Source organism: Drosophila ficusphila, unplaced genomic scaffold, assembly GCF_018152265.1.
Source record: "Drosophila ficusphila isolate 14025-0441.05 unplaced genomic scaffold, ASM1815226v1 contig_106, whole genome shotgun sequence".
Taxonomy (NCBI): Eukaryota; Metazoa; Arthropoda; class Insecta; order Diptera; family Drosophilidae; genus Drosophila; species Drosophila ficusphila.
This window is the reverse complement of record NW_025063993.1, coordinates 1246333-1262193: the sequence shown is the minus strand read 5'-3', so window position 1 is coordinate 1262193 and position 15861 is coordinate 1246333. Positions and strand designations below refer to the sequence as shown.

At 44.9% G+C, this 15861-nt stretch overlaps 1 protein-coding gene across 2 annotated transcripts; it reads left to right on the top strand.

Moving 5' to 3' along the window:
* Positions 1 to 1202: 1202 nt before the first annotated feature.
* LOC108088773 (cationic amino acid transporter 3) lies at positions 1203 to 10213 on the top strand. Of its 2 annotated transcripts, none has more exons than XM_017186725.2 (3): positions 1203 to 1511; positions 7714 to 8844; positions 8910 to 10213. In XM_017186725.2, exons 2-3 carry the CDS (start codon positions 7716 to 7718, stop codon positions 9599 to 9601), a joined length of 1821 nt encoding a protein of 606 aa, XP_017042214.1. In that variant the 5' UTR covers positions 1203 to 1511; positions 7714 to 7715; the 3' UTR covers positions 9602 to 10213. The 2 variants fall into 2 exon arrangements, with proteins under 2 accessions (XP_017042214.1, XP_017042215.1); XM_017186726.2 differs by lacking the exon at positions 1203 to 1511 and adding an exon at positions 5245 to 5382.
* Positions 10214 to 15861: the final 5648 nt, after the last annotated feature.

Here is a 15861-nt window from a genome sequence, read left to right as displayed (position 1 = left end):
TAAAACCCATTGCTTTAATTACTTCATAATTAAATTAGTGTTCTCTCGGCAAAACTCAATACAAATAAAGCATTCTAATTGCTTTTCGCGGGTTAAAATAATAATCGACTAATAATACCACAACAAGAATTTCTCGTTTGTTTCTCAAAAACAACATCAACAACAGACGGCAAATGACTTCCGGCCAATTTAAATGAAAAAGATAATCCTATTTTCCTATCACAATTCGAACGACCTCGCAGCTTCGCCCACCCACGTACAAACACGTTAATTAATAATTTAAAAACAGGGACTTAACAAAAAACTCGCCGATTAATGTTGGTAAATTCTGTTTTTTTTTTTGCCTACTTCCAAACGCAATTATGCAATAAATGCTTTAAAATGTTTGCACAACTTTTAATTATAAATGCTGAATCGCTAATTTGAAATATGGCGAATGTAAATCGCCTGGCGGTGGGCTGCCTAAAAGATAAGCCCTCTGACACGCCCCTTGAGGGGAGTTTTTTAGTCGCGTTAAATTGCATCTATGTAAGTGTGAGCAGTTTTTCACCTAGACTTTGGTTGATTGTAGCATGCGGCGGCACGTGACGGCCTTAACCTGTTTTTCTCGGAGCGTGGGGAACTGCGATTGTCGGGAAACCCCTTATTTATAGAATGTGGTATTTATTAGCAAATAAACTGGTCTAAGGAAACTGGGAAACTCACTTGCCAGTTGAGTTGTTGCAACTAAGAGAAAACGGTTGGCCATCTGATGCGATATCTTTGCTTTTGTCAATATTTACTATTTGTACTTATGTTCCTCAATCGAATCCAATGAACCTAATAATTTGTTTCATTGTCATCATAAGCGATTAAATTTTAAAATTCAATTTCAGTTTTGTGGTTGTAACGCAAGAATAAAAATGTTCCGACTTTTTATTTCTGATTTGTTTTACAATTTAGATTTTTTATTTTTCTTGCTTAATCGTAAAAAATTGACCAACAAGCTTATTATAACTTCTTTAAAAAATTCTTTACGTATCCAAGTTTAATACCACAGAGGGAAAATTAACATCGGATGTTACCTTTTTTGAATTTAGTATCTTAACTGGAGAACCTCGAGTTCCCTTATAAGTGGTTTTTGACCGGTTGTTTCTAATAATGGCTACTGTATTTTGCCGTTCCTTTCTTCGTCGATCATCAGTTCCTCCTTTTTATCAGATTTCCCTTGCTGTGCTTGTTAACGCGTTCTGGGGCCCAAGTAATTGAGCGCAGTAAACTTTGTCTTGCGTTTAGCTTAATACAGGTCGCCTGAACCGCGCGGGGATGAGAGTTGAATTAATTAGTGTTTTTTACCTTCACTCGATTGCAGGCTTTATATAAAATAAAAGCGCGAATGATTTACTCAAAGTACTTGGAATAAAGTGTCGTTTGACTGTCGATTGCTGTTATCTCGATCCGCGCTGCTTCACATCACGCACAAGTTATATACCTATTGGACCTGAAACCCAGAAAGTTTTGCTCAAACTACGGTAATTCCGGTTTTGGAGAGTGGTCGACTTGGCCCCTTATTCCATTATTCTGAATTTTTATGGGCTTTCTTTTTGTTATTGTATTCCGCGCATCGTTGGCATAAATGACATCATTGCTTTTGTGTAGATCCGATGATTTACCTTTTATAAAGGCCTATTCACTTTAGATAATTAACATTTAAAGAGAGTTATTACCAACTTTATTATAAACTAATATTTTATTTCAGCTTATTATAGCTCGCTTTGCTTATTTGTTTTTACAAACCCAAACAATTTTATTTTAATGATTGATGCCACTAGATGCAGTGAAGGCCGTTGGCAATGACTTCACTGTCCAAGTGGGCCAGCGAAGAATTGGCCATTGAATCTGCTCTTGAAGTGGGCTGCCCTTGAGCTGGAAGCCTAGCTGCCGCCCGGCAGATGATTTACAGGGCCCTCGTATCGCAAGGCAGCAAGGCACACTTCGATGGATCGACGATAATTAAGACGCTAAACGCCACTTGGCAACCAAGCTGATTAAATAATCTGGTCAGGGAAAGAAGTGATTCCTTCTTGCCGACAAAATCAGATTTCAGTAAAAAATTGGCTCGCGCAATCTAAGTTGATTTTTGTAAACTCACTTTGTATTACCTGCCGAAGGCAGGTCCATAAATTTCAAAGCTTTGTATCAGATTATACTTACCTTGTACTCGTTACGATGATAACAATAATTTGTTCGATTAATCTGATGGCGCATAGGCTTTGTTTGGGCCCAGATGTCTGTGATTCACCCTTAGATCATGTAGGTCTGCCTGTTGCCCGCCTGCTCCTCTGCCTTCCATTTGACTTGGTTTGTAGCGCACTCAGAAGGGGGCTCCCTGCCACAGTTAGTGCACCCGAGTAACCCTCGCAATTGCAACCGCCTCTGCGAATGTCAAGTCAAGAAAACTCCCCCTCCCTGGCTCCCACAGCCCAATAAAAAGGCAGCCGCATGCGGTGCTTCAAAGTCACAAACAATTTGCAAGCAAGACTGAGTACTCAACAAGCCGCATTAAAACAGAACCCATTGTTATAGGCAGGTGGGCCTCCCAAATCCCACCGCCGCTGCCACCTTCGCTGGCTAATTAAAATTAGTTAGAATATGAAGTATGCAAAATGTTCTCCCCAGGCACATTGAAACTTTTTGAAACAACCGAAAAAGTTAACGAGTTCACTGACTTCCGAGTAATTAAGCTCCGCCTTGGGGTTGCTTAGCTAAAAAGGTGGAATATAATAATCTCGGCACTTCTCCCGAGCGCGATAACTCGTTATAATATTTTTTTATTTTGATGTCGCAAAATGGCCAATCAATCAAGTTTCTGTTCATTGTCAGACTATTCATTCATAAGTGTCGAATCAGCCTGTGTTCCCGAAAACAGTTGATAATGAGAAACCAAACCTAAGAATACTTTTAAGTGAAGAGAACTTGTGTGAAAGCTCAATTAGACTAAAGGAGTGAAGGGGCTCTTCTCCCTTCTTTTTAAATTCTCATTCAATGTCTTCCACCTATTCTTAAGAATTGATAAACGCCGTGTCAGATTATTGTGGAGATAGTGACACGACAACACTTTCTGTTATCAGGTGAACTCACGAGTCGCGGCTAAACGGCTCAAATATAGCATGGGAATTGCTTTCTTCAGTGCAGTTATCTCTTATCGCGAGTCTTGCCAAATGGATGAGGGCCTACTTTAATTGCATCAGATATTAGGCGAATGAAATTATATGGCACCGCCGACACAGTGAGGCCGACTTTGCACTAAGCCAACGCATGAGTGCCCCTTCTAGCCCCCTGGATTTTCGCGGCCCAAAAATTCTCGAGCGATTAATCTGCCAGTGTCGGAGAAAGATAACAAATGTGTGTGTATGCTCCAGAACTCACGGGATTATAAAATTTGACAAATTTTTATGGGCCGTCTGGGAGTCGCTATAAACAAGCTGTGGTCGCATCTAGAAAGGAAGGATGAAATAAAATCGAGAAGATATTTACAGTCCTTTTGCCAATTGTGGGCAATAAAGTAGTGAAAAGTGGCCAAGAAAGTATTTATTGAGTTTCCATCGAGCAAGCCGCTCAAGAGCTTGGGAAAGTGTTTTCACGAGGGCAGGTCGACCGGCTATTCAGGGTATTCAGTTCTAACCGCCGAACGCAATCGAGGCAAAACCGTAAACCCGAGACCCCAGTTGAAGGGTCGTAAATTAAAGGCAAATATACTGTGCGGATCATAAACCAATTTCACATTCCACAATCCCAACGATATCGCCGACAGCTGCTCCAAATCGCCGCAAAGTGGCGCTATCGTGTTGACAATGCTTGGGGGCATGGGCGATCGTCTATCCGGCCAAAATCCAAATCTCCTACATGGACAGAGACGTCTAGTCGAGGTGTGAAAATGTTTATCGGCGGTCAATGGATAGTTTAAATATTTGCAGGCAATCGAATCAAATTAGCGATCAATTACTCCACCTCTGGCGACCATCAGGCAGCGTGACGTCACAAGCCACCATCTGACGTCAAAATGTCTCGCCGAGAGCTGAGAAGAGTGGTACGGCTGCGGATGGCTGTTAATGACACATCAAATAGAGACGCTGGGAGTCTGTTGTCAGTCAGTCCCGCCCACCGCCTCGAGTTACACTGGCAGCCATGCAATCGTGGTTCGAGATTCACATGATTGCAGAAAAGTAGGCCTACAGTTGGACTATGGACGGCCAAACGAGATTCGAGGTGTTTGCGGCTCAGAGATTTGTTTTTCGAGTTTGACTGGCCCCCAGCCGCCACCTCCGCCCCTTCAAGAGCCGGTCTCCTCTGTTTTTGGGGCCCAGTCCACGCAGTCAGAAGCGTTTTGACAAGTCATTGGTCATGGACTCTAGTCCATCGGAATTCGAGATATTGGGCCCAGAGGCAAGCCAGTGATGGTTTTAAATTGACTGGCGACTCGCATTGACTGGCTGAAGAGCCGCCCCTCCAAGCCGACGTATGGAAAATAACCAAGCCGTGTGCGAGAAGGCATTCCGCGAGCCCGCAGAGAGTGTTTCTCTATCGCGAAGCCACAGCCCAGCTGAGCAGACAAACGGCGCAGATGTCAGGTGCTTCCAGAACTCTTTTTGTATCGTTCGGCTTGGAGTTGGCCGCCCAACTGGGTCAGGGTCAAGGTCGAACGTCGGGCGATCGCAATCATTGTCACGCGCGTTCGACGGCTTGCATTCTGAGCGACCTGCAGGCATTTCGTTTACGGCTAGTCCGCTGCTAAAACCTCATGGCTATCGGCGGCAAAGCTCCACTCGCCGACTCGCATTTTTTGGCGTACAAAAGTGCCCACAGAAGGCGGTGCGGTGTGCGGGGGAGCTGAAAGTCGCCCAAAAAACCCCAAATGGATGTGGGCTAATCAATGGCACGAGCGGCGGGCGAGAATAGCTTATCGCGGTGACGTCAGGGCGGTAAGGCAAATGCAGCTGCTAACACCGGCTATCAGGTGTCGTATTTATGTAACTGGGAGTTGTTGGCCGAGTTCAACATACGGCTTCAAGTCCGCGTCTCCGAATCCGAATCTCGGCCGATCCGATTGCTCCGAAAATAAAGTGCCCTCGGGCGCGAATCGGATTGAACCGGAAACCCAGGGCAGCGTAACTCTCGTTTCGTTGGGAAAAAGTTGTTAACAATCTGCCGACGAGTCGGCCAAAGGCGAAAACCAAAGCTTTAACCGATCTGCCGGAGCACACGACGATCAGAAACACTTTGGAGCGCGTCGCGCGCGGTAACTTGAACGGCACTTATTTTTGTCAGTACTTTGAGAGTTGAGTGAGCCCGAAGTGAAACGGTCCCCCATTTGATTAAGCCCGCGAAAAACAAAGAGGAAAAGTATGTGAATTCAAGGAGGCGGGATGCAGCCAGCACACTGTATATACGGCAGGGACTATGTGTTTGGTGGTGTGAAAATACGCGATTCTTATCTTCAGGGCTAATTCCCCAATCAGGCTAAGAGCAAAGAGAATGATCGTAAACTTAATGCCGAGCTAATAAAATTGTGTAATTTATAATTGCAACCAGACCGAAGAAGCTTTTTATCAAAGAAGAGCCTCAAATTTAACCTGCAAAAAATAAAAAGTCACGCCATCGCTGCGTGATAAAGGAATAGTTTGCTTTGAAGTCAAAATGCGTTTTTTTTTTTAATTTACCTTATATGTCGCATAGCCGATTTTTTTATATCTTGTTGCTCTTTGCCATAAGAAAACGATTTTCTTTGTTTGGTTTGAGAATCTTTTTGGCTTGACATGCTGTGCCTCAGTAATTAATTGGATTTTAGCGACACATACCATAAATCTATGCATATAGTAGAATACTTGATTTGTTCCCACACGATATAACTTAATATTAATATTCACAACCAACAACTTATTTTTATAGTCCAGCTGACAGCCTTCAGAAGATAGATAAGGCAGTAGAAACTTGTTTCAGATATCAGTGCAAGTATTGGCTATAACCACTCGCACTTTCGAACGGAAAACAGCGAAATCTTATCTCGATGCTCGAAAGAATGGAGGCTGACTTTCGACTGTTACCTTCGAAATCTAAGAGTCCTCTTGACCAGCAATTGGTCCTTGCCTTTACACCGATTTCGCGTGTTAATCTGGCTTTTCTACATCGAACCGTGCCCGATAAGATAATGCCTGGCGCGTGCTTCACTGCCTTTAAAGATGGCTTATCGCTCGATGGGGGTTGAGTAAAGCCAAATAATGAGAAATTAGTCAAAGAGTTGTTAGCTGATATGGGCCACAAGGTTGTAAATATAATTATTGACACTAGAAATAATCGTTATTGTCGATTTTTAGTTGAAGAATTGCTCTTTGGCAAGGCTATTAATTTTGCAGAAGGTATAAAAAAAATGTAGTAGTCGCTTTAGTTTTAGTAGCACATTTTTTGCCCTATTAAATTCAAATTCCAAAAGTTAGTTTGGTTATGGTGTGCAGACAACAATTGCCCATTAAATTAAGTCAAACCTAAACAATTGTTAAAACCATTAGGGGTAAAGTTTCGGAAAAAAATCACGATTTGCAAACCAACTGAAATTGTGAAGATTATAAAATCTTACCTAGAATATTAAAATGACCAGATATAGATTCTAAGAGTCGCAAATTTGCAGATGAAAAACATACTTGGGGAAAAATCAAATTAAAACAAACAATAAAAGTGACATTTTAATTGCACCATTTTTTGGTGATGAATGGTGTAAGTTTTTTTAAATGCCTGAGTTACTGCTGTTCCAAATAGGGCTAGGGGTTTTCAGGTTTATACGAGGTTCTTATATGTAAAAAAAACACTTTTAAAAATTAGGGCTATATATTTTTTTACACGCATGTTTGAATTCAATTCAAAATATTTTGAAGATAATTTGTTAATGAAAATCATACGTTTATGTATACATTAAAATCGCATTTTAATATATAAAAAATCGGTTGTTTCGGAACCTTTTAAAATACAATATATTGCATATCTGTATAAATGAATTTAAATTATATAACAGAAGGCTTTTCAAAATCTGAAAAAAATACCATAAAATGTATTTCTGTGTACTTCTTGTATAACGCACATGAAATCCAAAAAGTTAAAAAAAATCCAATGACAATCGCAATTCAACAACCATTAATTATAAGAACACAAGTTATTGCACTCTACAGGACCAGTTTAGAGTACCAAATTCATTCAATATTCGATGCACAGATAAGAAAAATATATATGTGTTATGTAAACATATATACATATATAAAAGTTAAATATATATATATATTAAATATATATATAAGTAAAATAAATAAATTTGAACTCAGATTGTGTCCGGACTACGTTTATTAATACAGCTGTTTCTTTTAACCAGCACTGCCGATTGAATGGGTATGATAAATCTAGAACGCACTAACTTGATATGTATAAAATAATATTTTTTTGTACTGGAATTCCAAACCAAACATTTAGAAAGTTTCTTTATAATTTCTGTTGGGTCAGCGAACTTAAATATCTAGCGGAAAGAGTCTTATAAATAAATCTCTTAGCCGTTTGTTTTTGTTTAACTTTAAATAAACCCTAAAGTGCTTGCCATCCCGCTTTGAAGTACAAGAAACGCGATAAGATATGCTTTTTGTTGGGATTTTGGACATCACCTAACCGAACTGTCTTCCCACTCGTTTTCCCCAGCCATGATCAATCTGTGGAAATCACTGACTCGTCGCAAGACGGAGGACGTAAACGAAGGCGAGTCCCAGCTGGCGCGAGTCCTGAACCTGTTTGACCTGACTGCCCTGGGAGTGGGCAGCACTCTGGGTCTGGGCGTGTACGTCCTGGCCGGCCAGGTGGCCTACAACATTGCGGGTCCGGCCGTGACCATTTCCTTTCTGATTGCGGCCATTGCGTCCGCCTTCGCTGGAATTTGCTACGCGGAGTTCGCCGCCCGAGTGCCGAAGGCGGGAAGTGCCTACGTGTACAGCTACGTAACCATCGGCGAGTTTGTGGCCTTCACCATTGGCTGGAACCTCATCCTGGAGTACGTGATTGGCACGGCCTCCGTGGCCCGAGGTCTGAGCGGCTACTTCGACTCGCTGATCAACAACGACATGTCGAAGGCCTTGAACGAGTCAATGCACATCGACGTGGACTTCCTGGGCGACTACCCTGACTTCCTGTCCTTCGGCATGGTTCTCCTGCTGGCGGCCATCCTGGCCTTCGGCGCCAAGGAGTCCAGCTTCCTGAACAACATCTTCACCACCGTCAACCTGGTCACGATCGCCATCGTCCTGGTAGCCGGGGCCATGAACGCCGACCCCGATAACTGGCGGATCCCAGAAAAGGATGTCCCCGAGGGCTTCGGCAAGGGCGGCTTTATGCCGTTTGGCATTGCCGGAGTCATGGCGGGAGCTGCGAAGTGCTTCTACGGCTTCGTGGGCTTCGATTGCATTGCCACCACGGGCGAAGAAGCTATCAATCCGAAGCGCAACATCCCGCTCTCCATCGTGATCTCGCTGATCATAATCTTCCTGTCCTACTTTGGCGTGTCCACGGTGCTGACTATGATGCTGCCCTACTACCTGCAGGACAAGGATGCCCCCTTCCCGCACGCCTTCGACGCCGTCGAGTGGTACACCATCAAGTGGATCGTGACCATCGGAGCTGTGTTCGCGCTGTGCACCAGTCTGCTGGGCGCCATGTTCCCGCTGCCGCGCATCCTCTACGCCATGGGCAAGGACGGCATCCTGTTCAAGAAGCTGTCCACGGTGAACAGCTACACGAAGACTCCGCTGCTGGCCACCGTTGTGTCCGGCATCTTTGCATGTGAGTAGCCCAAGCCGGTGTCCCTCCTCCGGGTGACCACTGATCTCTTGTGTTTTCCCCTGCAGCAATAATGGCCCTGCTCTTCAATCTGGACCAGCTTGTGGACATGATGTCGATCGGAACGCTTCTGGCCTACACCATCGTGGCCATTTGCGTGCTAGTGCTGCGCTACCAGGACGAGGAGATGACCAAGCTGGTGTCCGTGAAGGCTCCGAACGTGTTCCGACAGTTCTTCAACGGCAACTCCTTCCGGGAACCCAACTCGATGACCTCGGCCATCACCAAGGTGGGCATCGTCGTGTTTGCCATCGTCTGCCTGGTGTGGTGCTCCTTCCAGAAGGTGTTCGACCTGGACAGCACAGGCGGGATCGTGGCTCTGAGTCTGGTGGGCGCCCTGCTGATCCTCATCTGCGTGGTGATCGGCATGCAGCCGGTGTCCACCATCGAGCTCACCTTCAAGGTGCCGCTCGTGCCGTTCGTGCCCTGCCTCAGTGTCTTTGCGAACCTGTACCTGATGTTCCAGCTGGACCTGAACACCTGGATCCGCTTCCTCATCTGGATTGTTATCGGCTACGTGATCTACTTCTGCTACGGCTTGCGCAACTCCACGCAGATTGCCAGGACCCTCAACCGCGCCGAGGTGGCGGCAAACGCGATGCAGATCCAGGGTCAGCACGAGAACCCCGCCTTCGAGCCGGACTCCAAGGTGGAGAATGGCCGGCGACCACCGCCATACGAGTTCTCCGAGAAGCTGTAGACGCCACCAGCGGCCCCAGCAAAGTATTATAGCCCCCAGCTACTTCTGAACTTCATTCGATTCGGCATCACCCTCTGAATAGAAAAGGACTCCTCTGCCTTCTTGGCTAGCACGTTCATGCGAGAGAGATGAATAGATTGCGTATGGAAATTAAATGGATCTGCACCCTGGCGGCCCTTATTGCCTCGGCCGTGCGGTTCTGTTATTTCTCTGCGCCTCAGGACTTCTAGAGAGAGCTCAAAACAGACTCTATTTTACCATTTCACCCCTGCCCACCTTTTAGCGCACTTTTAACCAACTTTTAGCCACCCGATTCCGCCGCAATGCCCTATTTGTTGTGATATTTGTAAATATACCTATATATATAGAGTAATATTGGTCGCATATTTGTATATTTGTCACAATTATTGTCGTTATTTAAAATGAGTTTTGTATCTTACTATTTTATGCCACCGCAGATACGCGTGCAGTTCGCACTGCCGTGGCCGCACTTAGTGTTTAAGCTCTTTAGCTGCTAAGCCCCCACATTTGTTATTATTAGCCAAAACCAGAAACCAGAAACGAATTTCGCCCCTTTCTCGTTTATTAAAAATGCAATGATGTTCAACATAACGTGTTTAGTACATTTAATTGAGATGTTAGCCCCGACAAATCCTCAGGTCCCCATTCCCGAGGAATGGGCGCTGGCGCTCATAAATATTTATCCAGAGACTGCTGCAGTCGCTCCTCGGGTTCCATTCCTTTGGATTTCTACTTCTTCGGAGCGACCAAGGACCTAAGTCAGAACTTCTGCATGGGCTTGTGCAAGCGTGTTTCTTTATGCTTTTTTGGCAACTCGGACTGGGTTTGCCGTAGAGTCCAACTCCAGAATCCACTCTGTTTGCTAACCGGCTTAGTTAAATGGCAAAGAATCTGGCCCCTTTTTTCGCCCAGCCGGCTCCTCCCCTCTTGTTGTCCTCTCCGCTCCCCCTAATTTCTAAGCCTTGGAAAACTTCAAGAGTAAATAGTCGGGGCGGGTCGAAAAAATCGCAGCTCCGAGCCAAAAAGCCAGACAAAAGTTGCTCGGATAATGCAAACAAACACACACTGGCAGCACATATGAATGGGTGGGCCGGGATCCTGAATATGCCAAGTGGAGGATTGCCATCGCTGGATGGTCCACAAAGGCGTCCACTGAGAAAATACAATTGTTTTGTCCGGCTTTCCCTTAACCCCTTCTATTTCAATCTCTTCCCAGCACTAATTTATGCACTTTAAAAGCATATCAAATGCTTTCGTGGCATGGCGGGGTGGGCGGGGGCAGAAAGGATATTGCGAGAGAGAATTGTAATTTGACTTTTGTGTCTTTGCTGCGCACATGTGCGGAAAAATGCAGTTTTTCACACGCTGCTATGTGAGCAATGGCGAGCATAAGCTTATCTGCTGAATTTTCTTTTCGCTTCTCCGCCCACTCCCCAGGTTTGTGGCCAATAGACCCCTCAGAGTTCGCTTTAAAGTGTGCTTTAAAGGCCTGCCCTGCGATCGCTGTTGGGGCGACCCCGAAAGTAGGGCTCGGTTTAACGCCCACAAGTCCGAGTGTAAATATTATGTACCTATCAGAGATTGGCACTTCTACATGCCAGATTCGTATCTGCCGGGTGTAAACGCTGTCGTGCGGCCGATATGTCTGTACAATCCGCATTAAATGGCCATATTCTGCTGGCTCTGCGGATGCAATTTTCATTTTATCGATTCACTAAACCCACGCTTCGCCGCGAGCACTTCCGAGTATGCAGCGCAATTTGCGTTACAATGGAGCTCAAATAAAATTTCAGCCTAAAAGTATCCGGTGCGATGCCACGCGAGCTGCAGCGAAAGCTAAATAAATAAACAATATATGGCTGAGATGGGAACCGGGATTAGCGCCAAGAGTGGCCTGCCATTTTAGGCGCTCGTTGGGCGCACTCTGCGTTTGCGGTTTCATTTGTGAGTTTTAATTAAATACGTTTAAATATTTGTTATTTCCGACAGGCAGACAAACCAAACCAAACGACCAGAGACAGCACAGCAACCAGGCAACATCGGACGAGGAGGGGAGCGGCCACTGGGGCTCCCCCGGCGCCAGTCCACCTGGTAAATATTAGCGAAAAATTAGCAAAGTATTTTAAGCGCAACATGTTCGTCCTGCGGCTTTCAACACCAACATCCCAACATTCCACCAACATCCCGGGGGGAGCTCGTGGTGCAGCGATAGAGGGCCTCTGGGACGAGGGGTTCCGGGGTTCCGGGGGAGGCCAGCACATCATTTGCAAAGTTTTCGCTGCGTGTGCATTTTATTTATTTATAAATAATGCATAATTAATTTAAAATGCGTGCGTAAAATTGTTGTTAAGTGCTTAATCCTGTAAACTGCAGCAGGAAGCGAAACGTGCCATGGAGAGCTGGGCTCTGGAGCCGACCGGATATTGAGTTGTATGCATTTTTCATGAACCTATCACTAAACCAGGCGAGTTAGGAATGCCGGGATCCAGCGATTGTAGGCTGCGACCTACCGAAAGCTCGTTGGGGTTGCAATTATTTATTTGTTTTTAATTAAAAGGAGACAGCCCTTCGGATTGCTCTTTTATTTCACCCCTGTCAGATTCCTTTTTTAGCCTTTCGAATTGTTTCGTCGAACCAGGAGCCAAAAGAGTTCGTTTGTCCTCTCCAGCATGCTGCAGACCAATTAACTGGAATTTTCAATTTACAAAATAGAATAAAATCCGAAATTGCTAATGACTCTGGTTACTGTGTTCATTGGCCGCCCATCCGCATTGCACTACGCCTGCTCAATGCAATTCGAATCCGCAATTTTGTCAAAGTCAAATAGTTCAAAATTGTACATGCGGTCAACAAAATCAAATTAACTTTTAGCGCGAATAAATTTTCCACAACCACAGCGCGGCACAGTTTTTAAAGATTAAATTTCGCGTGCGGAGCGTTGTGCAGTTATAGGCCGATCGACATCAATTAAGAAAATAATCCACGCATTATGCGAGTGCAAAAGCGAAGGCGCCTAGTACATAAATATTGTTTGACATCGACCAGGGCACCGGGGCAAAAAACGGTTGCCCAAAGGATGGAATGGACGGCAGCGAGGGATTTGGCGAATTAAAGGGACATTTTCTGCATATGCTAAGCGAGGCGGAAAAAAGGGCGGAAGTTCGGGCCACCCTTCGTGCGGTAGTAATGATGATACTCCGGATGTTGGTAGAAACAACCACGGTGACAGGTGCTACAAGCAAGGACACGAAATTAATAGACAGGACTACTGGAACACTCGGCCAGTTTCGAAAGCTCGCAGTTGTGGCATTGGGGATAATGATGATCCACGTGCCTGTACATCTGTTTTCAATTAACATTTACCAAATGTAGTGGTGCTTTTTTTAAGTGTCCCCAAAATAGGCTTCGGCTACTAAATAAATACGCCGGTTTCTCTATTTATTTACGTACAGCAGGTGCCTGATGACAAAACAAACGCAGGCTTGGGCTGAATGGCCGTGTACATATGTCACACACGGGCGTTCGCTTGCATTTGCAGATGCGGTTGGTTAAAGCGCATTTTAGTTTTGGCCAGAATCGTTGACGCAGCGAGCCGTTTAACCAAATTTATAATACGCACTGTTGCACGGCTCGCACCTCTTGATTATGACAGCATCGCCAACAAACATGTGAAAAGCCAACACGGCCGTGAAATCGCATTTGGCCTTTTGTGTAAATCAAATCAGCGGGATGAGGGACAGTTATAAAAAGACACGTTGGTGGGGCAGAGCCGGACTTTGTGTATTTTGATGACCATAATGAAAAGATCAAAAGCCCATAAAATGGGCTTATGGACAATAACAAAAATATCAACGATATGTGGCAAACGTAAAAACAATGCGCGTGGCTTTTGCCCAGAAAGGATGCATAAAATTTCGTATGCAAATTCGCAGTCGAAGAGGAAAGGTAAAAGGTTCGCATGTAACGAGGAAAATAATGGCGCCGTTAAAGGGTTACATAAATGGGATTTAAGGGACACATGGCTAAATCAGTTCAGAGATAGCTCCGCACGAGGACACCTAATGGAAACCAAATTTCATATCTTTGCCCCCTCCCCAACCGCCTCCAACATCAGCACCGCCAATTCTCCGTCAATACAATTTTGGCTTCGACTGCCCAAATCCACTCAACTGACCAAATTAGTCCGTTGCACTGGCCAGTGCGAACTCAGAACTCAATTTGCCCCGGAAATGGCTCGTTCAGCAGCTTGTCCTCGGCCCTGTTCGTCAACTGCCATCAATTTGACTAACAATATTCACGCCAATTAACAAATTAATTGCCTACTTTGCTGGCTGCATTTGAAGGAGACACACAAACAGGCGCGCACACAAACCTACGGCCAATTCCCACTGGCATCTTAGTTTTATGAGCGCACACAACACAGCCACAAAGTAGAAACGCTAATGAAATTTTCAGCCCGGCCGGCGCTGCGGTACTTGCTTCAGCTGTGGGCGGTGGGCGGTGGGTGGTGGGCCAATGTTTGTGAGGGGGCGGGACAGTGGAGGCTGCACAACCTTTGGCCGGTAGGTGGCGTATTTGCAAAGCTTTTAATATAATGACACATTACCATGGCAGTCGGCGATGTCAAAGGCAAGGAGTGCGCACACATGGCCCCCATTTGCCCTTCCCCTTCCCATCAGCTGATTGCCGCCTGCAAAGGGACATGGGCCCACGCACAAGCTGATAATGCGAGAAGGCGGCGAGGGAGCCATCCGCTTAAATTCGTTTATTTCGTTTAAGGCCGCAGCAAGATTTCCATTTGGCCTGATTCGGAAACTAAGCGAACGGAGCAAAACTTCAGCTGAAGTTGATTTTAAATACCGCAATACTTTATTTATTAAAATTACATTTTTGAGTCCTAAGAATAACTATTTTTCCACTCTGCTTTAAATTCAAAAATCATAACGTCGACCAATTCATTTTAAAACACAAAGCAATTGTGCCTGTGGGATTTTATTACATTGGTAGCTTAACCCAAACGATTTTCTTAACTCTTAAAAATATTTAATTATTTTAATATATAAAAAATATTTTAAAATAATTGGAAATACAAACTGCAATCCGTGATGCACGCAGATATTTTAAAGGTTGTTTAAAACCGTCCACAAAGCCGGGTATGGTCAATTTCAAGCGGTAGCCACCACGCTCCCGCCAAATCTCCTCGATTCCCATTAAATATTCACCAGCAGCATGGCTTGTAACAACAATGACAGTATCAACAGGGCCAATATCGCAGCTGCATCCATTTAATTTCGTTTTAATGCAAAACACATCCCACGAAGGTGTCCAGTCGGCTTCCAGCACTCGCTTTATCCGGCAATCAAGTGATTGGAGTGGAGGGGACGATGGGACAGGGAAAGGGACAATTAAATGCCGAGAGCATCAATGCATAATTTTTGGCAGAGTTGCGTATTATTGTTACTGCCGATTGTCGCTGTCATCATTTATATTTGCTTGTTGTCTGTGTTTGTCAAGTGCTGTTCGAAATGCTACGGACGGATGCATCAGCCCATTTAGTCGGTGCCTGAGGAGCTTTATAAATAGTTGAAAGTTGCCAGAAATACCAAAGTGGGAAGGACCGAAATAGATGTTGAGGGATGATCTCACGGAGTCAGAAAAATCTCTCACCACTTGGTCAGCTTGAGAGCCTCTCTAGCCATCAGGAAACAAATTTGCCAAGCATGTTTTCGTTTTCAAGGTCACATTTTACGAGCATGACCAAAATAATAGCATAATCTGAGCGAAGAACTTGTGAAGTGGCTGCCACAAGTGGCCGAAACACGGCTGGAGGGACTCAGAACTCAGCGATAGCGATGTGTAGCTCATTTGCCAATGGCTACCTTAAGGCCTTTTCACATTGGCTCCATCGAGCACTCACGAGTCATCGCTGCCACACGAATGTGGGAGACACTCAACAGCTAACTTTAGAAACAAAAATAATTGTGCTCGAGTGCAGACCGAATGCGGATCGACAAATTCGGCAATCAAAAACCAGAGCCACCGTCAACATCATCGCTTAAGTGGTTAATAGAGCTCGATGTTGGCTCTGATGAGCACTCGACTCGGCGGCTATGATTTCTTCTACCGGCCGAGTTCCACCTACCATTGAGATTGGATATGAAAACTTGATTCCAGCAGCCGGCCTAAGTCTGGCTATAAAGACGCTGGTCGATTTAGAGCAAAGTATCATTGGGTTCAAT

What these genes read in the sequence shown, in the direction of transcription:
- LOC108088773 (XM_017186725.2), top strand. Translation starts at nt 7,716, where the DNA reads ATGATCAATCTGTGGAAATCACTGACTCGTCGCAAGACGGAGGACGTA. An exon ending in TGTGTCCGGCATCTTTGCAT is followed by an intron (nt 8,845 to 8,909) that starts GTGAGTAGCCCA and finishes TTTCCCCTGCAG; the next exon opens with CAATAATGGCCCTGCTCTTC.